General features: G+C 44.7%; 1 protein-coding gene across 5 annotated transcripts in view; it reads left to right on the forward strand.

Moving 5' to 3' along the window:
* AK9 (adenylate kinase 9) overlaps positions 1 to 22,806 on the forward strand; it is a 1,611,121-nt gene that overhangs the window by 1,539,431 nt on the left and 48,884 nt on the right. For all 5 annotated transcript variants that reach the window (XM_078648533.1, XM_078648534.1, XM_078648537.1 and 2 more), the window contains 3 exons: positions 5,711 to 5,809; positions 5,888 to 5,990; positions 20,365 to 20,479. In XM_078648533.1, the coding sequence (XP_078504659.1) occupies positions 5,711 to 5,809; positions 5,888 to 5,990; positions 20,365 to 20,479 (317 nt within the window). The remainder of the gene's footprint in view (positions 1 to 5,710; positions 5,810 to 5,887; positions 5,991 to 20,364; positions 20,480 to 22,806) is intronic.

Here is a 22,806-nt window from a genome sequence, read left to right on the forward strand (position 1 = left end):
TCCTGGGTTCAGGACCATCGGATTTGTCTGATGGCGAATCATCTGGCCGGAGTGTTGAACGTTCGTGCAGACAGTCTCAGTCGGCAGTTCTCTGCCGACCACGAGTGGAGGCTTCACCTGGAGGTGGTTCACGACATCTTTCAGATGTGGGGAACTCCTCGGGTGGACCTGTTCGCCACTCAAGAGAATGCGCACTGTCTGTCATTCTGCAGTCTCCAGTATCCGATGCAAGGAGCCTTGAGGGATGCGTTTCAGTTGAGTTGGAGAGGTCAACTCTTTTACCCGTTTCCCCCCATACCTTTGATTCCTCGGGTTCTGAGGAAGATTCGCCAAGACCGGGCCCAAGTCATATTGGTCGCCCCGGATTGGCCAAGAAGGGTGTGGTATACAGATCTACTCCACCTCTCCTCTCACCGCCGCTCCGTCTCCCTCTCAGGGCAGACCTCCTCTCTCAGATGGAGGGGCAGGTTCTACACCCCCACCTCCAGACATTGCACCTTCATGCCTGGAGATTGAACGGGGCAACCTGATTTCCTTTTCCCTCCCGCCTGACGTTGTGGATGTCATCCTGTCAGCCAGGCGTGATTCCACTAAGTCCATTTATTCTTATAGATGGGCGAAATTTGTCTCGTGGTGTGGGGAAAAGTCTATTGATCCATTGAAGGCCCATTTGTCTAATGTTCTCCAGTTTGCCCTTTCTCTGGCGCAGCAGGGGCTTGCGGTTGCCACGGTGAAGGGTTACCTTTCGGCGTTGTCTGGTTTCTCTGTTTGCCTGACCAGCCTTCTCTTTTTAAGTCTCCTGTGGTCTTAAGGTTTTTGAAGGGTCTTACTAATAAGTTCCCTCCTTCACCTTTTATTGTGCATCAGTGGGATTTGAATCTTGTATTGACTTTTTTGATGGGTGCTCCCTTTGAGCCTCTCCATAAATGTCCCATGAGGCTTCTTACCTTTAAGACAGTCTTCCTGGTTGCAATAACCTCGGCAAGGAGGGTTAGTGAGCTTCAAGCTCTTAGTTCCAAGCTCCCTTTCCTGACCATTCATGCTGATCGAATGGTTCTTAGGACCAGGGCTGCTTTTCTGCCTAAGGTGGTAACTCCCTTCCATCTAGGGCAGTCCATTACCCTTCCTACCTTCTATCCTCCCCCTCACCCTTCTAAGGAGGAAGAGAGACTGCACCGTCTGGACCCTAAGAGGGCGGTGTCCTTTTACTTGGACAGATCCAAGGACTTTCGCTTGGAAGACCAGCTCTTCGTTGGATTTGCTGGCTGCAAGAAAGGAAGGGCGGTCCATAAGAGAACTTTATCGAGATGGATTGTCCCCTGCATAAAGATCTGCTCCTCTTTGGCCGGTAAGGAACCACCAGAGGGTATAAGGGCTCATTCAACTAGAGCTAAGTCTTCGACCTCAGCATTGGCTAGAGGTGTGCCTGTTGAGGATATTTGTAGAGCGGCAACTTAGTCTTCCCTACACACTTTCAGGAAGCATTACTGCATGGATTCCGAAGTGAGGAGGGAGGGTCACTTTGCGCGCTCTGTCCTTCAGGATTTCCTGGTTTAAAAGAGTGGACACCCTCCTCCGGGAGTGGGGACTGCTGTGGGACTCTATTCACAAGGTGAGGAATCCACACGGCAGATGTATCTATCAGAAGAACAAGTTACTTACCTTCGGTAACGCTTTTTCTGGTAGATACTATATCTGCCTGTGGATTCCTCACTGACCCACCCGCCTCCCCGTTGTCCACTCTTCTATGCCAGAGTTACTGTAATGTAATGTATTTATATTTTGTGGTCAAGGAATTGTTTAAATTACTTTCCTGCCTTTGCTTAACACTGTGTGTTTTGCCTTGAGTATTGTGTACTATGTATACTTACTCATTGGTCCGTCCGTGTGCCTCGATGGCACGGAAAAAAGGGCGGAACTGATGTCATCACGCCGGCGTGGGCCTATTATAGGCGTCGGTGACGTCAGCGGAGTCGCGAGCGAGGTCGTGTCTCTATGACGTCAGGAGTCCACGTCGGCGCGAGGCTACGAAAAAAGAATTTCCGAATGTTGCTGACGCAAGGGGTATTCACAAGGTGAGGAATCCACAGGCAGATATAGTATCTACCAGAAAAAACGTTACCGAAGGTAAGTAACTTGTTCGTCAGGTAGTAGGGACCTGGGGGTCTGTGGTAGTGGTATATCGTCACTGGTGTGGCGTGTGGCTGCCGTAAATGCGGGAGAGCACTCCCGCTCCTCAAGTGAGATCCGCGGTGATTACGGCGCCCGGGTCTCCGTGGGCGCCATTTTGGGGTCAGGCACTCGGGTCTGCAGAATGTCTCGGTCCCTCCGGCCGGGGGACGATATGGTGGGTGTCTCCTTGTGGGTCCCAGAGGGGGTAGAGGGGCGCCGGGGTGCCGGTGTTGGGGTCCCCGGAGGGGGGAGGGGGGGTAAAGGCAGGCACTCACCGCCCCAAGCTGATGTCACAGATGTCCAAAGGGCGCTGCGTTGCTCTCGGATGCCCACGAGCTGCGGCGGTAGGCTGGACTGGTGTTGAGGTCGGATCAGGCTCCCGTCCGGTCCCGAGCACTGGTGCAGCGGAGCTCCGGGATGACGGCCGCCATCTTGTGTGTTGGAGTGCGGCCGTGGGTGAAAGTCCGGTGCGAGGCACACCCCCGTGCGTTGGTCTCACGGTTCCCTGGGGATCTCTCGCTGTCGCCGACTGGCCGCGTCTCCTGGGGTCTCCGCTCAAGTTGCTGGTCCCCGGTGGTGCAGGAATCCGCGCCCGCCATTTTGGGATCCGGCGCCCGGCTCCGGTGAGAGACGTTTCGGCGTGTGCCGCTCGCCAACAGTCCCTGCGGTTCACCTGGGGGATGCCTTAAAGCAGGGGGGCATCACAGGTGATTTTGTCGAGGAATGAGGCTCCCGGCGATCTCAGGAACTGGGCAGGATTCTAGCCCGATCGCGGAGCCTCAGCAGGACACAGCCGCCATCGTAGCTTGCTAAGCCACGCCCCCCCATGACTATTGTGATGGTTAACCCGGTTTTTACCCCTGGATTGTGACAACTTTTGTGATTACTTTTAAATCAAAATAAAGTTTATAAACTGAAACTGAAATTGTGTATGGAACATCATGAGTTCTGGGTTGAATTACTATGAATAAGAAGTAACATGGTTTATTGAAAAAGAGTTCTGAATCATTGCAATTGATTTATGTTTGGAAATGTCTTCCATTGAAAGTTAAAAGGGGTTGAACTTTCGGTTCTGTGCACCTATAAAGGTGTTTAATTACTTTTCCCACAGTAGGGTCAGGTGTGGTAGGATATCGCCTCAATCTCTTTTGCCTATCTGTTTACATATTATATTATACCTTCCGGAAAGTTAGGTTGCCATTGGGGAAAGCAAGTTTGATTCTACCCAGATGTAAATGGAGCAGCCCTTTCCATCTGATCATTCATATATGGGTTGCATTACATGCCTCGTCCATCTTCCTGCCAACAGTCCTGACATTAGGGGCTATTCCGTAGCTTGTGCACCATATTGCTAAAACGTAATCCCCACCTTGCTGAGTGCACAAGAAGTGCACCCTTACTTAACTATAGTACTGGGGCTTACCCATACTGTTTCCTGTAAATCACAAGTGAGAAAAAAAGAAAATGAAATATATCAATTTCCCCTCACCACCATCAAGTTAGGGCAGGACTGTGGCGAAGAAGACTATGACTCGGAGTAATGAAGATTACTGGTAAGTAACTGAACCTTTTGTTATATGCACTTGCTAGATCTGTCTTCACCTAAAAGCCAGTGCAAACATTATAAGAGTTTTCTTCCAGTTGGAGGACTGATTTGTGTCACTCGCTGTCCAATGACCCTGCTGCGACCTGCTTATTTTAGAACTTTCAAAAATACCCCCAGCTCCCCTTATCCTTCCACAACTAGCGTTTCTTGCTGATGCCCAACATTTTTTGGGGTAATTTTGTGCTTTGTAGGGTGATATGACTTTCTCTCAGTGACCACTTTTTGTGATCTTATGGGAGCCTCATCACAGTTGTGTGTGGTTCCCTTCCTCGTTTTCCCTCTTATTTGAATTGATAGAGAACACAGTAAGCACATAATCATTTTTGTGGCTCATCATGCCTCTTTCACCAGTGGCAATATAGTTTTTAACCCTTACGGATGGCTCAATAAATTCTATGCAGGACCTATACTACCTTCAATGGTGCATGCCTACGAAACATTTTTATGTAGAGGACCACTAAGCACTTCAACGTTGCACTTGTCTTAAATACACCAATGTTTATTATTTAGATATTTTCTTCAGAAGCAAAAATTAATTACTTTGTCCTGATGATGACAAAATGGTTTGTGTCCTGGTCAACACACTTACTATGTCAAGTGAAAGATACTAACTTTTAGTGATCCCAAAAATCAAAGCTATTTCTCGCATTTTCTATGAATGAAAAAATGCTTATGTATCCATTCTTTGGGTCAATTGTTTCTTCAAATGTAATTGTTCTGGCACTTTCTCCACATGTTAATTCACTGAGCACGTCTTATCACTTTGGGCCAGATGTAGGAGCCTAAATACTGGTCGGTAACGGCCGATTTCGGCCGTTACCGACCGGTATTTAAGAATTGGTATGTAGGGGCCAATTTTACCGAATCGGTAAATTTACCGAATCGGTAAAATACCGATTCGGTATTTTTACCGAATCGGTAACTTCCCGATGTAGGTGGGACTCTTCTGAGTCCCAAAGGCCTTACAGATTCGGTATTTTACCACCCAATCCAATTGGGTGGTAAAATACCGAATCCAGGTGTGCATGCACACCTATGCCATGTGACAGACAGACATTCCCTTAGGGCATGTCTGTGTGCCACATGGCACACATGCCTGTATTTAGGGTGCTAGAGGGTGTCAAAGTGACACCCCCTGCACCCTTGCAGGAATCGGTATTTACCGATTCGGTAATTACCGAATCGGTATTTACCATTGATTCCTATGGGCTTCACAGCCCATAGGAATCAATAGGAAATACCGATTCGGTATTTACCGAATTGGTAAATACCGAATTTTAAAGAATCGGTAATTCAATTACCGATTCTTCCTAAATCTCCCTCCTTCATATTTACCGATTCATAAATACCGAATCGGTAAAATTCGGTATTTATGAATCGGTAAATACGATTTTCCTACATCTAGCCCTTTGTTGTTTTACTCATAATATTGCATATTGCAATTTAATACAATTTATACTTTATTTTCATGTGCTCTCTGACTGTTTGGATTGTGTTTATTGGCCCAATTGGCTAACCTTTCTTTACCAGTAAGTGTGTTTGTCTTCTGTTATGACCGTATAAAGAACAAAAGCTATGGAAGTCATAGTCGCAACATTTTCAAGCTTAGGTTAACGTATATTCATGGCAGCACTTGGCTCAAACGTTTCCTTAAAGGAACAGACCTCCAGTGCAAAGCGGCTCAGGACCCTCATTATTCCAGTAAAATAATTCATGAGACTGGAGGCCATGTGACTAAAACTTACAAAATGGGAGTCAATACAATGAGTAACTTGTATCTTTTCATTTTGGATCACCTACATGGTGCTTTTAATGACATTTCAAAATGAGTGTTCAACTAAATTTAAAAAAACAATATTTTGGTCACACATTTGAAAACACACTGTTGTGTGGGACGTGCATGCATATCTCATTGTTCTGTTTCTTTTTAAGGTACGAGGCACTTGTACCTGGTCACATTGAACATGCTGTAGAGTATCGAGACAAAATATTCATTTTTGAAAGTGAGGAAAAGCTTCAGAAGTTCATGAGGTGAGTTCTCAAGTGAATATATTCTTTATTCTTCAGAATTTCGTTTTTTCTAAGTGCTCATAAGATTGTCTTTCACAGGTTACCAGAGAAATACTGGAATCAGTCACTTCCCAATAAACTCCCACCGAAAAAGGAACCAATACTGCTTAGCTATCTTCCTTTATCTGGATATCTGGAGCAGGTTAGTAAATGTAATATTTCAGAAGGCTAATAAGTGTGAATGCTACCTCACTGACTCATGGGCCGTGTGCAATCATTTCAGCCACCGAGCTGCTGGAGCTGTAATCTGTCTGTTTTGTGTATATCGCAACAGACCATTGAATGTGTTAAGAATTGAGCTTTATCTCTTTGTTATTAGTGTACACTATTCCCTTTATGGATAGTTTTCCCTTTGTAGATTGTTATCTTCACAATGTGGGACTTTGTAAAAGTCCATAATATGGCATTCTGGTTGAGGTGATGTTGCGAAGTTCCTACCAATCCGTAGAACCTGTGCATTGTACTGACAACATAAACTAAGGGCTTGGTGTCAAGACTAATTCCGGAAACCCCCGCAGGATATGTGGGCCTATAGACCAGCTAGCCCCCAGTGCCACCATGAGCCACCCCTAACCTACCAAGGAGCGAATAGTTTCTGACAACTACTGAACTTGACAACCCTGACCAGTCAGAGATCTTGGAACCAGTACAGAACCTTTCACTCAGTCACTCATGCTTACTTATTCTCAGAGAAATATACAGAGAATACACTGTGGGACGTTTTTAGGTTTCGGCTACCGTCGCACTGCGTAAGCAGTGGGCGGAGCCGAAATCTTTTGTCTGTATTATGGGGGCTGAACACGCCCCTCTTCTCCATTGGCTGGCCTCGTAAATCCTGGCCAGCCATTGGAGGAGAGGAGCGTCACTCAGTTCAGGGCCCGCCTTGACGCGATTCGGGGGCGTTTCCGTGTCTTTTTTTAAGTCACGCCCTCTCCTCTTCCCATTGGCTGGAATTTTACCTTCCAGCCAATGGGAAGGGGAGAGCACGCAAACACGCCCCCGAATCCCAAAATGACCTTGTTTTATTGGCTACTTGGATCCCGGGCGGAATCCGACCTCCGCAGCAAACTGAAGCGTCAAGGAGCAGAACGGTAAAGTGGCTGCCGCTGTGCCCCTGTTTATGTTACACATTCTGGTACAAGTGTATGTGTCCTCAAATGCATTTTGCGATGTTGCTCGGCTTGTTTTAAGATTGTTTTGCAGTTTTATTTAGAGCGAACTGGTCCCGAAGGTATTGGAGCGTGAGCACTAGATACATTGAGCAAGGGTTTTAGGCACGGGGAGATTAAGTAGTTTGCACAGAATCACACGATGTTTAGCCGACGCAGAGACTCGAGCCGGGGATGCCACATCACGTACCCAGCCTCACTACTCCAGGTGAGCACCTCCCAGTGTTTACCGGAAAAGCTTCGCCTTCTGAAGCAGCTGAGCGGCTGCAAGAGTGTGTGGCGCACACTGGGGTCGTCTCTACGGAGCCTTTGAGCCCGAACGTTCTCCACGACTCCGTCCGCAGGTCTCTGTGATTAAAAATGAAAACATTTGGGTGTTGCATGTATGTTCGCACAAAAGGGCAGAGAGGATTACACACACGATTAAGGATGGGGCTCCTTTTCAGTATTTTTTAGGTACTGGAAGGGATGATCAGCAAGAGATACGCAAGTAAATGAACAATATGTATAATCGGGGCCAGATAAGGGTCTTAAACGTAATTCGGAAATTTAAACTACAAATCCCAGCATTCTTTCGTCACGTGATGTTGCACGTACGGTTAACTGGCCGTAATGGAGGTTTTGGCGTTTGAAGTGAATAACAGGCAAAGCGGAGCGTAGCCAGCAGTCAGCAGCGGGAACAACAAACGTTGAGAACAATCGTGTAACACTTCAAAGTAAGTGCGAAAATACACGATCTAACAAGAGACTAGGAGGCAGGAATGGTCGATAGAGAGAGTTTACAAATGTATTTTGTTTATTATTTATAGTGGCAACGTATGTGGAATCTTAGCGGTATATCGGGAACAGTTGGAGATTAAGAACACACTCTTATGTACACGGGTCCAGTACCTTGGAAGTAATTTGAGAGATAATCGTGGTTTGAAATGTTGTTACTGAATAGTTTTTCAGGTATAACAAGCGGTCTATAGTTTATTTTCGCAACGGACTACATAGAAAAGAAGTGTGGACCTTGAAGTAGTTGTACAGCCTTATGTAGTGTCACCTTTCATATACACTACGGGTGAGTGCGTAGTTCAAAACAACACATGAAGAGTAATTATATACTCCGCACTATGACTAATGGTTACTATACATCTAGTTGCAGATGTTAAAGATTTAGCGTCCCGATCATCCCGTTTGCATAGATTGTCACGAAGGTGATTCCGGTTGATTAAAGCGGCGGTGAGTTTCCTAGTATTGTAGTTGTGTAGTGGCAGAGGAAGGATGTTTTGGAGTTGATTACGAACAGCGCTGATATATTAATGGTTACATTGAATATTCACAAAATTGTGAACGTTGAGTTCAACAGGCACAGTGCACACTAGAGCAGGGCCATCCTGTTCATGGTTTGAATAAAAATGAATGGGCGCCATATATTGAATGTAACCAAAACATCAAAGGCGGGAATAAAACAGGACGCAATGCTAGCGCAAACCCTCGACCCCCGGAGAAGTAAACAGCGTGAACGTCCTTGCAGCTGGTGAACGCACGCACATAAACATATAGAAGGGCACACTGCACAGCTAAGCGATATTTAGTTTATATACTGCCGAGGCCGCTCTTGCTGAACGATGAGCGCTTTAGTTCCGGCGGTGTTTAAGAGGAGGAAAGTTCGATTTGTGTCTGTGTGGGGGGTGTTCTCAATAGGGGGCACGGGTAGCCCTAGTCCTTCTGGGTAAGAACCCCTTGCTCACAAACAAGAGTGAGACAACCCATAGTCCTAAGGGGGGCTCAGTACTCTGTGGGAAAGGGGGTGGGGGGGATGGGACACGAAATGCCACTGCCTCCTCCCCACCCCTCACACTTTGTGTCATCATCTCCCAATACTTTTCCTTTTTAACTTTAACATAATCACAGGCTCTCTGCACGAACTGTTATTGCATCATGACATTTGACAAATGGCTATAAATGTGATAAATGTCAACATTTATAGTTTCGTCTAATGTTCTTTCACCATGACTTAGTCTGCACTGCAGATGACTACACCGCTTTAGCTCTGAGATGGTAACTTTCCTTTAATTGCAATAACTCCACACGTAGAATCTAATTTGATTATCAGAGCTGGCTAACACTGTCATTAAAGTTTAATGCTTTTTGATTGATTGTGCCCATGTTAAAATCTAGAAAATATAATTGCAGTGTCAGCTTCTCCTTGTAAAGCGGATCTTCAAAGGTTCATTCAACTTTTGTTTTGTAATTAGATTTGACAAAGAATTATCATTTGCCTTCAGGAGTCAATTTTGCTTATTAATTGGTGCATTCTGTCTTTAAGAGACAAAAAGGTGCAGATATAACTCCATTATCGTATCTGCCCACATCTTAACATCATACGCGCACATACACTATGATTGGTAAGTGATGTACACTACGTCAGCGACGGTTGTATTTATAAAACTGACGTAACGTGCGCACTCCTTATAAGGAAAGGCGTCACTTGGTGTTTACTCTTTACTAACCACAGATCTGCAGATTCCACTCTGAAGCCTGCAGCCGACGGTGTCTGCCTACAGTGGATCTCTATAAATTGGTATTGACACGGAACAAGCCGTGGGTGGAAATATTTATTTAGCTCTTAAGTGGAACAATTGTCAGGCCGGCTAATCTGCAGGGATTCTCCCTGAGGCTTCGGGCCGAGACGGTCAATACGGTCTCTGGTTTCTAGATGTCTCTGCTGTTGCAGGCCCGGGACGTGGCTAGGCACGGAGAGCAGATGGGGACAAGACCCCCACCCCCATTTTAGCGGATCCCTAGCTCGACAACTCAGGGTGCATATGGTATAACGCCCTATGGGCCATTATTACAGAACAAGCATTTACAATCCAACGGTTTCGCCTTTGGAAAAGTTAGAGCTATTAGCAATGTAAATGACAATGCCATTCATTTATCTGTTTTCAAAACCAACACATAAATACAAATTTTGTCATTTACAATGCCAATAGCTCAAACTTTTCCAAAGCCGAAACCGTTGCATTGTAAATGCTTGTTAATTATAGTTATTGAACCAACATTATTCCTGCATGAAATACATTTGCTGCAATGATTAATAGACAGAAACAGATAAACGTGATTACAAGCACCAAAAGCGTAAATAGTAGCTATAGTTCTACCATGGTGCTGAACAATGTATATATGCAGGGATATAAGCAAGACAGTAATCTAGCGTACTCCTACGATGTGGACCCTGCTCTGAGTATACCTAGAGAGTGTGCAGGTGTAGAGCCAAGAATCCCCTCAAGGGACGATCCAACCCCATTACCTGATGATATAGAGTGAAGGACCCTGTCTTGGTCACGAACTGGACACCCCTCACGAGATGTCAGACCACTGCATGGTGGTATCTCAGCATGCAAGAACCCTCTGTATCAGTGGAAGTACCTCCTCTGCTAATCTATCGGGATGCTCATCTTTTATAATAGAAAGTAGCCTTGCGATGTGCGTATAGGTTAGTGATGTTATGTTATGTATATGTAGATAGCCCTGTCGCACCGTGGATGAAGATAGTGATGAAATTTGTACTTAGTGCAGAAAGAAAACTTGTACATGATGTTCAGGGCGTTGTGATAATGTTGTGTGAAGCTAGATGTAAAACAAGTTTCTTTTCAGAGAAACTAATCCAACCTTGTTGTGAATACAAATATGTGCAAAAGGTCACAGCTGTCAATGTTATTTGTGAGGACAATGTAAGAAAAAGCTGCTTCGCTACATGGGCCTCACTCGGGACTACAACAGCAGGGTGGGGCCTTAAGGGGTAAATAATCCTTTCAGCATTTTAAGTTAGAACATGTAGATTGAGACCACTGTGGAGACTCGATTGTCCCGTTAGAGGCAATCATCAATTTTTACCCGTAGAGGTGTAACTGTTTTAACTTGGGTGGGGCACAGGGCCATAGCTATGGGGTGCATAATCTGTTGCCACAGAATTTCGCTTTTCTCTGAGTTGGATTTCCTTTCAACCAACTGTTTCCCATACGTTGCCGGGCTTCCAATATGCAGTTCTGGAAGGCAGGGTGCACACCATTTTCCAGTTTCCACAGAATGTTGGTTTCACATGTGCATGGTTGGAGACACAGAGGTGAATGAGGGCAGCCAGTGGTGGAACATAGATGTTAAAAAACTGGATGTTCGGGGAGATCTCTGGGGCACCCCACAAGAAATGGTAGTGGCATTGGAAGTTGGGGGGAGGGAATAAACTTTCTGTATGCAAGAAAAGAGCAAATCCAATTCAGCACTTTGGCCAGGTTTCCTAAGGCGTTTTGTCACCCTATCACCATGCAAGGGGACGCAGAGTGACACTAAACCTAGAATGAGATTCATCAAACCACGCAAGGTCTGCTTGTGTGACCCTGTGTGGGTTTGTGAATCTGGAGTGCCGCGAGGCACCGCAAGCCACTGCCTTGCATTACTCTACGGGGTGAGGGTGTTACATGGGTGGAGCTTGGGTGTTTCCACGACCCACCCATATATTTGTGAAGCATTCCCAGATTTATCAACACTGGTAGACCTAGGAATGCAACAGAACTGTACACTTTCCCACCAAAGGCGACACAGTGTGCCTGCAGAATTCAGGAAAACGCCTCCAAGGATTGCTTTTTTCCAGGAAGGTGTCCCTTCCTGCACAAAAACAATCATGCCTTTAATGCAGGCACCCTTGTTCCGTGGCGCAAGTGTGTCTGTGATGGCCCTAGGCTGCATATTATGCACCAGGGCAGTCAGAGGACATGATTAAGCCATATGTTGATAGATATTGTCACGAAGGCCGGAATTCTCTCGCAGGGGCAGTCCAGTTGCTGTACCCAATCTCCTCTCCACCAGTGACCTCGCCTAGCAGGCAAAGACACTAGCAAAAGGGAAAAGGGGAAGTGGACAGAGAAGAGACAACTTGAGATCTTCTGACACCACCTTCAGACCACTGAGCATAGTACTTCTGCTGTCTGTACTTCACGGGTACCTAATACACAGATTGGGGAGAGAACATAAGCGACAACCCACCTTAAATACTGTACTCTCTATTTTAATAACTGAACTTGTCCTACCAGGAATTCTCAAGTTATTGCCTCTCTTCTACAGTGAAATGGTAGACTGCCGGATACTCTTATCTGGAAGAACAGGAGTCAACATTACTGAATGTTCTATTTATGCTTCTCTCCTACCCTCTAATGGAACGTTCTTTACCTGAGAATATCCTAGGCAATGCCTTAATTGGGATTCTGTTGTAGACTTCAGGCGCTTGAACCTTGGCTTGACTTCTGATAGTTCATAAATCTAAAGGCGCGCAAAAAGGAACCAGGGAGGAAGAAAGGGGGAAGGGAAGGTTAGGGGGGAAGCGCAATGAGGGATTGAAGAGTCTTAGTTCGCAGATTCGAGGGGGAAAAGGATGCGCAAGTCAACGAGATAAGCTTACTACTTCTTTGTCATGCCGCTCGCCCTCGAACTCCTTCTTCCTCTGAAGCGCTGACGACTTCTTGAATGGGAATGCAAGAAGTCAAGCTGAGACGATAGCAATCTCCATGACGGAATTCTGTCACCAAAGAAGTTCGCTTTGCGGTACTTTGAACTTCTCAAAAGTCTTGAACCTTAACTTCTCAATGACTTCTCTGAACTAAGGATTACACTACTAGAAGACCGCTAAATCCCTCAGAACTCCTGTCACGAATACTTGACACGGAGCGAGGAAATGAGCGGCCGCCTCAAGCAACAAAGCAGTTGAAGTGCCCAGATACAAATCTGCGCGCGAAGCACATTAACTAGACCTGACACTGCCTTAGGTTATCTTTAGCGACCACCACGGCGGCCATCTTAGGGAGGGACTCTGATGCTGGTAATGAACCTATTTACAATATAACAGCCACCCTCTCCTAAGGGCAAGGGTACCACACATTCACCACCTGGGGTCTAGAAATGGTCTTTGCTTTCATTGCTGGTTTATAAACAGAGGTGGCAGCAACTCGCAAAACCCTGACAGTACCCCCTCTCAAAGACCGATTTATCGGTCCTTGTTTGTTGGGATATAGGGTATGAAATCTTTTAATCAGTTGAGGAGCATGGATATTAGATACTGGTTCCCACGACCTTTCCTCGGGACCATACCCCTTCCAGTCCACCAAATAGAACAACTTTCCTTTTCTGAACTTAGAGTCTAGAATATCCTGAACTTCATATTCAGTATGACCTGCAATCTGAAGAGGATCTGGTGGCTTGACAATCCTCAAACGTGGCTTAGTCTTTTTCAGAAGAGAGACATGGAAAACTGGATGAATACCCACTTTAGCAGGCAGTTTCAATCTCACAGTAACTGGACCCAAGACCTTTTCTACAACATAAGGACCCACAAACCTAGGCTGGAATTTTCTATTTCCCTTCAGATGTACATTTTTTGTAGATAACCACACCTGATCACCCACTCAATATTGTGGAGCTGGTTGCCTATGTTTGTCTGCACCTTTTTTATAAGACTGTTTAGCTCTAATCAAATTTTCCTCAGCTGACTTATGTAAGGTAGCCATATCAGACACTAAAGTACTGGCAGCAGGGACCTCTAAATCTTCCTGGGTGAGAAATGGATTAGCGTGACGACCAGAGTTCAAATAAAAGGGGGAGTAGCCAGTGGACACACTCCTCGCATTATTACAAGCGAACGCCGCCATCCTCAATCGATCTACCCACTCACCTCCCTGATCAATCAAGAACAAACGAAGGTACTGTTCCAGTTCTTGATTAATGCGCTCAGTCTGACCATCAGATTCCGGATGGTAACTAGTAGACAGCCTACTCTCCACTCCCAAACCTTTCAAGAAAGCCTGCCAAAACCGAGAAATGAACTGGGCCCCCCCATCTGAAATCACAATTTTGGGAACACCATGTAATTTTACTATGTTTTCAGTAAAGGCTTGCGCTAACTCAGGAGCTGTGGGGACACCAGACATAGCGACAAAATGACTCATCTTAGTGAATGTATCCACAATGACCAATATAGTGTCTAGCCCTCTACTAACAGGCAAATCTACAATCAAATCCATAGAGATGGTGTGCCACGGATGAGTAGGAGTGGGTAATGGCTGTAAGAATCCTTGAGGGGCTTGTCTACTGGGCTTACCCCTAGCACACAGAGCACATGACTGAACGTATTGATTGACATGAGAGGATAACCCAGGCCACCAAAAGTAACGTTGCACCAAATCTAAGGTCTTTGAAATTCCTTTGTGACCCGCTAAAGGATGGTCATGACAACTCTGCAAGGCTTTTTGCTGCAAGGCACTAGTAGGGAGATATAACGCCTCCTTATAGTAAGGCAATTGTTGTCGCACCTGTCTCTCATGATCACATTGAACCCACTCTTGGATCTCACTTGGCGATAAACTTTTCCGAACTTCTTCTTGAAAGTTATCCAAGGAAAGGGTGCAGATGAACTTGGCTTCTGGAATGATGGGTTGAATGTCCACGGAATGCTCATTTTCCTCTGTGTTCAGACGCGATAAAGCATCCACCTTACCATTCTTATTCCCAGGGCGATATGTAAGCACAAAGTCAAAATCCGCAAAATATAGGGACCATCGTAACTGGCGTGGGGTCAAGGTCTTGGCAGATTTCAAAAACTGCAGATTTTTATGATCTGTGAACACAGTGACAGTATGCTTGGCGCCCAACAGATAATGTCTCCAGTCTTCAAATGAATCCTTTATGGCTAACAATTCTTTTTCTGCGATGGTGTAATTTAACTCTGCGGAATTCAGTTTCCTGGAGCGATAGGCCACCGGATGGAGTTGCCCAGTTTTCGGATGTCGTTGGGAGAGAACTCCTCCAATCGCTTGGTCAGATGCATCAGCTTCCACATAAAAAGGTTCTGCCGGGTCAGCATGCAACAAAACGGGAGCAGATATAAAGGTGCTCTTAAGCTTGCGAAAAGCTTGTCCTGCCTCTGTGGACCATTCAAACCTTACTCCCTTCTTCAGCAAGCGAGTGATAGGAGAAACCAGTTGAGAAAAACCCTTAATAAATCTTCGGTAAAAATGAGCAAATCCCAGGAATCTCTGAATCTCTTTAACATTCCGTGGTTCAGGCCAGTTCTCAACCGCTTGTACCTTCCCAGGATCCATGGTAACTCCTTGCGGGGAAAGGACAAATCCCAGAAACTCCACAGTCTGAGTATGAAATACACATTTCTCCAATTTCACATACAGATGATGTCTCTGTAATCGTTCCAGTACCATTCTGACGAGGATGATCTTGTACTTCCTTGGAATAAATTAAAATGTCATCTAAATAAATGATTGCCACCTTGTCAATTAGATCGCCCATGATATCATTAATAAAATGCTGGAATACCGCAGGGGCGTTGCAAAGACCAAATGGCATAACACAGTATTCAAAGAGCCCAAACTTGGTCCGGAAGGCAGTCTTCCATTCTTGACCTTCTTTCATTCGAACAAGGTGATATGCTGCTCGTAAATCCAATTTAGTGAAAATCTGAGCCTCCTTGATTTGGTCTAATAGAACAGAGATCAAGGGCAAAGGGTAGTGGTTCTTGATGGTAATTTGATTCAACGCTCGATAGTCTATACAAGTTCGTAAGCTTCCTTCTTGCTTCTTAGGAATGAAGAAAAGCGGAGAGGATACAGGCGACTGAGATGGCCTAATGAATCCATTGGCCAAGTAACGGTCCAGATACTCCTTCAAATGGGCGTTTTCCACTTCCGTTAAGGCATAAATTCGGCTACAGGGTAGTACAGCCCCAGGCACAAGGTCTATGGTGCAATCGTACGGACGATGTGGAGGTAACAGATCAGCCTCTTGCTCACTAAAAACTGTGGCGTATTCCTGATATTCAGGAGGAACTTTTTCAGAAGTGATCGCACAAACTGACTGTCCTCCATAGGAAAGTAACGAGGCTTGCGATGGTGACTTTAATTCTTCTTTTTCCCCAAAGCAGTGTTCTAGACAAAAACTAGAATTCATACTCACAGTTCGGTTCTCCCAATCAATAGCCGGATTATGGGTGGTCAACCAGGGTAACCCGAGAATTAATTGGAACTGTGGTGCATCGATCAGATTACATTGCAGTATCTCCCAATGCCCATCCGCCTGAATCAATTCTAATTCTTCAGTATGGCTAGTGATCGGTCCGGATGACAAATTGGTACCATCTACCGCTCGAACAGGTTCTTGTCTTTCTTTTCGAATGGCTGGAATTCCCATACGTTGAACGTACTTAATGTCGCAGAAATTTCCTGTGGCGCCAGAGTCTAGCATGATAGCCACTCCAAAGATCTGGTGTTCTCTAAACTTCAGTGTCATGTGAAGAATGACATGAGGAATATTCGACTGCAAGGTGTTATGGATGGAATGAGGATCTGGAGTCGTCTTTGCCTCTGATACCATCAGTGCGGCTCCATTTACTGATGGTTCCCCCCGTTTCCCTGCAGGGGGTTCTTAGGGCGTTTTGGGCATTCCTTTACAAAGTGTCCCAGACTTCCACAGTACAAACACTGTTTCTTTTGACGCCTCTGCTCCTTTTCTTCTTTGCTCAATGGCCCGCGGACAGCTCCAATTTGCATGGGTTCAGGATCATTACTTCCACTGACGCCCTTCTCAATTTTGGCACGATCAAAGCGAGGGAAATTTACTCTCCAGTCCTTGCGCTTCTCTCCCTTTCGTTCTGAGTGACAAAAATCTAATTCTAACACCAAATCTACCAGAGCAGATAGTTCAGTGGGTCGATTCGGTACTTGTGCTAGAACATCTTTAATTTCATCTCTTAGGCCACGATAAAATAAGGCTGCTCGCTTCTCTTCGGGCCAGTTGGTTTCCAGAATTAACTTGTTAAACTGCGTCAAATAAGTAATGAGATCTTCAGATCCTTGCCTCAGTTCTAGCAACTCGTTGTCTGTGGCCTGAGAAATCCTTCTCCTATCAAAGATACGTAAAAACTCAGTCTTAAATTTGCCAAAGTCACAGAGTATAGGGTCATCCTCACTAACCAAAGGCATTGCCCAATTTGCTGCATCCCCACTTAAATAGGATAGAATGAAAGCCACCCTGGATTGAGCGTCTGGAAATAATGTGGGACGGCACATAAAATGGAGGGAACATTGGGTCAAAAAAAGTTGTGCCTTTTGAGGATCCCCTGAAAACCTCTCTGGAGCTGCTAATGGAATCAACGGCGATACAGAATGTATCACTTGTGCTACTGACTTAGAATCTGGGACTGGAGTACTGGTACTAGGCATGGGAGAACTAAGGACAGGATTTCCTAAGACCAAACCTTCTACCTTCTGAGCCAACAACTTTGTCTCCTGACGAGAGGCTACCAATTCTACCTTTAAACTTTGATTCTCCTCCCGTACTGCACCTATCTCCCTTTGAATACCCACTAGAATCTCTCCTAACTCCTTTAAATTCAACCCTTCCGCCATACTGCCCAGGCGAGATAAATACTTGGACACTTCAATCTGTCACGAAGGCCGGAATTCTCTCGCAGGGGCAGTCCAGTTGCTGTACCCAATCTCCTCTCCACCAGTGACCTCGCCTAGCAGGCAAAGACACTAGCAAAAGGGAAAAGGGGAAGTGGACAGAGAAGAGACAACTTGAGATCTTCTGACACCACCTTCAGACCACTGAGCATAGGACTTCTGCTGTCTGTACTTCACGGGTGCCTAATACACAGATTGGGGAGAGAACATAAGCGACAACCCACCTTAAATACTGTACTCTCTATTTTAATAACTGAACTTGTCCTACCAGGAATTCTCAAGGTATTGCCTCTCTTCTACAGTGAAATGGTAGACTGCCGGATACTCTTATCTGGAAGAACAGGAGTCAACATTACTGAATGTTCTATTTATGCTTCTCTCCTACCCTCTAATGGAACGCTCTTTACCTGAGAATATCCTAGGCAATGCCTTAATTGGGATTCTGTTGTAGACTTCAGGCGCTTGAACCTTGGCTTGACTTCTGATAGTTCATAAATCCAAAGGCGCACAAAAAGGAAGCAGGGAGGAAGAAAGGGGGAAGGGAAGGTTAGGGGGGAAGCGCAATGAGGGATTGAAGAGTCTTAGTTCGCAGATTTGAGGGGGAAAAGGATGCGCAAGTCAACGAGATAAGCTTACTACTTCTTTGTCATGCTGCTGGCCCTCAAACTCCTTCTTCCTCTGAAGCGCTGACGACTTCTTGAATGGGAATGCAAGAAGTCAAGCTGAGACGATAGCAATCTCCATGACGGAATTCTGTCACCAAAGAAGTTCGCTTTGCGGTACTTCGAACTTCTCAAAAGTCTTGAACCTTAACTTCTCAATGACTTCTCTGAACTAAGAATTACACTACTAGAAGACCGCTAAATCCCTCAGAACTCCTGTCACGAATACTTGACACGGAGCGAAGAAATGAGCGGCCGCCTCAAGCAACGAAGCAGTTGAAGTGCGCAGATACAAATCTGCGCGCGAAGCACATTAACTAGACCTGACACTGCCTTAGGTTATCTTTAGCGACCACCACGGCAGCCATCTTAGGGAGGGACTCTGATGCCGGAAATGAACCTATTTAGAATATAACAGCCACCCTCTCCTAAGGGCAAGGGTACCACACATTCACCACCTGGGGTCTATAAATGGTCTTTGCTTTCATTGCTGGTTTATAAACAGAGGTGGCAGCAACTCGCAAAACCCTGACAGATATGGCACATTCCTGCCCTCTCCCTTTCATGCAGTGCGGTGCAGCAAGTTGTCTTGCTACATTGCATTGTGTGATTTTTTTTTTCATCTGGCCTATTGCTTCTTAGGTGAATCTAAAGAGTCTTCCCAGCAGGAGTTTATGGTCAACAGTGTCAAACGGCACAGATAAATGCAATAATTTCAGAACATTGACATTAGAGACATTGCTGCCATGCAAAGGTCATCCAGAACAAACACTAAGACCCCCTCTATACTCCTATTGGGCCAGAACCTAGCCTCTGCATTTTCCAAGACCCAACTATATTAAAAAAAGGCTGAAATGTGCTTTGTAACATTGTTGTCCAGTAGCTTAGCTGAATCAGGTAGCAAAGATGTTTGGTGGTAATTCGAGTTATTGTCCGGTCAAAAGCCTGTTTTTTAAGAGAGGAAGGAAAATGACTCTTTAAATTCTTCAGGGAGGGAGACAGTCTTTAGAGATGATCTTAAGATTTTCCTTAAGGGCATTGAGATGTGGCATTAAATTGGCTAAGGTACATATGTGGTACGGATCCATTTATGCAGAGGAAAGGAGGTAAGAAGGGTGAAACGTGAAACATAAACTGAAGAAAGAGTTAGGAGGAGAAAAATACTCTCAGCATCATTAATCATTTTCCTGAAGGTTGTAACTTTAAATGTGAAGACAATCAAGTTTCCAGAAAACAAGAGGAGCAATTGTTGTTTTATCTACAAGCGGGTTTGGTAGCTCTTGAATAACTTTAAACTCTTCCTTGGATGTGTTTTTAGCAGAAGTGATCTTGGTGGAATCATCGTCTCAATGTTCTTTCTCTTTCTTGTTCAATGTCATAATAGCAATAATATTTCCTTTACAGGTCCACCAGTTGCTCAATGAACGAGGGACAAGTTTAGTTTGTCTCATGGTGGTTTCAGGGTGGAGTAATTGACCTTGTCTATGCTGCCCAATATTTCAGCAGAGAAAAATAATATGGATGTTGCATTAGCTTTTTGTTAGTTGTAAGTTATTGCTTAAACATTCCCTGGAGCAGCAGATGCAAGTGTAAAGGGAAGAGTGGATGTGATAAGACCGTGATCAGTCATAAGGTGGGGCTCGTAGAGGATTATAAGGGTCTTTGGGTGCTTGTTTGTGCAAACTAGGGCATCCATTAACTAGGGCAAAGCCAACTTTGAGAACAACAAAACTGGTTGTGCATTCAGAATAAAAGGCCATTTGTGGGTTTAAGTGAGACTTACACTCACACACACACACATGTAAAAATCCGGCCCAATAACTGTGTATGGCATAAAGAGAAGAGAGAGTATAACTAGACAATCTACACACAAATGCAAGAATCTGGTCCTATATCTGTGTCTGGCATGAAGAGAAGGGAGAGTAAAACTAGACAATCCATGTAAAAATCTTCAAGATATTGGTTAGAAAATGATATGCTTAAGTAGTGGAAGGAAGCTTCACAATTAAAGACTCTGAGAAGTATTGCTGAACTATGCAATGGCCCATTGTAATGCTTCTACTTTGTGTGACCTTCATATTTGCATAGAAATCAGTAGTAACATTTGAATTTCATATTTGTTTTTTGTGACTGTTATAATTTTTGTTTTTTATGTCTTAATGGTTTTCGATCTTTAGGGAGCAGCAACTGCTTTAATCAAAGCAATGAATGATGTTGGTTGCCTGAAGCCCAAGTTCCCTTTCTTAAGTGTAAAGAGATCTGCTCTGCTGTACCTGGCATATCACCTGAAAGGTAGGTTCCCTCATTTTCCGAGAATATAAAGTTAAGTGATTGAAAATGATAATTATGCTTTGTTTGTTAGATGAAAACCACGCCTCTTATAAGTCTGAGTTAAACATTGCTTGCTTAGCAGATTGTAGCCCTTTCAGATCCATCAACATAGTTCATAGAGTAGGTCTGTGTTTTTCTGGTTGAGATCCACTTACATGATTTGTTTTCTTTCTGTATTACCTGAAAAGGTCCAGATCCTTCTAGTGTACCTCCATGTGTCTTTTCCACAATGACAATGCAGTATTTGTGTTCTCCAATCTAAAAATAACAAATATTGGCAAAGCCAATGCGTCTAAATTTTTTTAAATCAAAGCGCCGACCCCATTGTTTGTGTTGTTTTGTGTAAATGTGATTCAGCGGCTAGGTGAGTGGGTGAATTCTAAAATGAGTCAAATGATGCCTGATTCGATAAATAAGTGATGCATCGATGAATGCATGGATGAATCACTCAGTGCCTGTATGATGAATGGTTCGATGAGTAAGTGAATGAGTGGATATGTGAGCACATAAGTGAGAGTATGGCTGAATGACTAGGTGATTGAATGAATGGATGGATGATTGGATGAAGGGTGAGTGGCTTGTATAGAAGAGAGGATGAAAAGTGTTGAATGATTGAGCACATGGTTGGATGCATGGATAAGATGGTAAGTGACAAAATGGATTGGGGAAAGCAGTGTGAAAGGTTCCTATTGGATTCAGGATGTTGCAGTCCACTCCTGTCGCTGTTGCTTTTTCAATGACTCACTTCTCCCTGGACTCAGTCATCCAAATGAATGGCAAGTCACTCACGCTTTGATCGACCCATAAACTCATTCTGGTACCACTTACTCAGCCAAACAACCACATTGACACAAACTCATCAATCAATGATGATGTGTTTTAAAAAATAAATAAGCCAGTGCAAGACCCTTTTTAAGGAGTAATAGTATACGTTTCCCCACTTGTCAGACCTAAAAGCAATTAGCTTCTCACACTTTTAACCAGCAATAGCAGCTAGTTTGGATATAGCATGTCATAGCATGGCGCCTTCTAGGTGCGGTATCAGATGTTACTATTCCTAGTATTATGTTACTGTGTTTACTGACCTCACATTGATTGTGGGTTTAGTTGGTCATATGAGTGCTGTAAGGAATTGGGTTGTTGGTTGACCTGGGTGTGAACCCTGGTCAAGCAGCAACCACAAACCTTGTCAGGGTGAGGCACCAGCCAGCCCTAGATTAACTGTGGTCAAACCTCCGGTAGCTTGGCACAGAGCAGTCAGGCTTAACTTAGAGGCAATGTGTAAAGTATTTGTGCAACACTTCAAACAGTGATAAAGAGGAAACACCACACAAAAGCATCCCACACCAAATAGAACTTTCTTTAATAAATAAAACAAGACCAAAACTACATATATCCAATCAGTAGAACTGGTGATATGTAATTTTAAATATTTCAGTGAAAATAGCGTCAAAAGCACAAAGAGCCAACTGTGGATATCTCGTTGCATCGAACCGGGACAAAGTCACAAAATGGAGTGTGGGCCAGCTACCAGGACCCAGCTAGGCCCGCTGAAGAGCATACCTTAAATCGTGATTTGTGCAGCATTGCGTGGATCCGTGTCGGTTCAGAGCTAATGGGACGCTAGGATGCGTGGGCCTGGGTTGCTGTTGAGGATCCCGTTGATGGGGCTTGAGATGCAGTCTGTCATCGAGGATGCGTTGCGCAGTCTGGGTGAAACTGCAGTTCGGAAGAGCTGCGAGTCCGGCATTGTCCCAGTTGTCAACTACATCCAGTCATACGACCCAGAGACAGGCTGCAGGTACCAAATGGCAAAGGCAAGAAAATGACAACTTTCTAAAGTGACATTTTCGGAATTGTAATTTCAAATGTGACTTAACCATAAGCTAGAATGTTTCATTATGATTCCAGAGACACCAAACATGAACTGGTCACCTGTTCCGATTTGGGAATTACACTAATACAATGAAATATGGGAATACCAATGTTATCCTATAGGAGAGGTAGGCCTTGCAGTAGTGAAAAATGTAAGAGTTTTTCACTACCAGGACAAGTGAAACATAGAAGTAAATGTTCAGCTTTTTTAGTACATTGCACCCTCCCTTCTGGGGTGTCCGGGTCCTACCTAAGCGGTGATATAGTTATTAAAAAGGAAGGTTTGTGCCTGGCGAAAAGTTTACTTTGCCAGGTCGAAATGGCAGTTTTAACACTGCACACTTACAGGCTGCAATGTCAGGTCTGAGACATGTTCAAACTGCTACTTAAGTGAGCGGCACAATCAATGCTAC

This window comes from Lissotriton helveticus, chromosome 6 (assembly GCF_964261635.1).
Source record: "Lissotriton helveticus chromosome 6, aLisHel1.1, whole genome shotgun sequence".
NCBI classification, from domain to species: domain Eukaryota; kingdom Metazoa; phylum Chordata; class Amphibia; order Caudata; family Salamandridae; genus Lissotriton; species Lissotriton helveticus.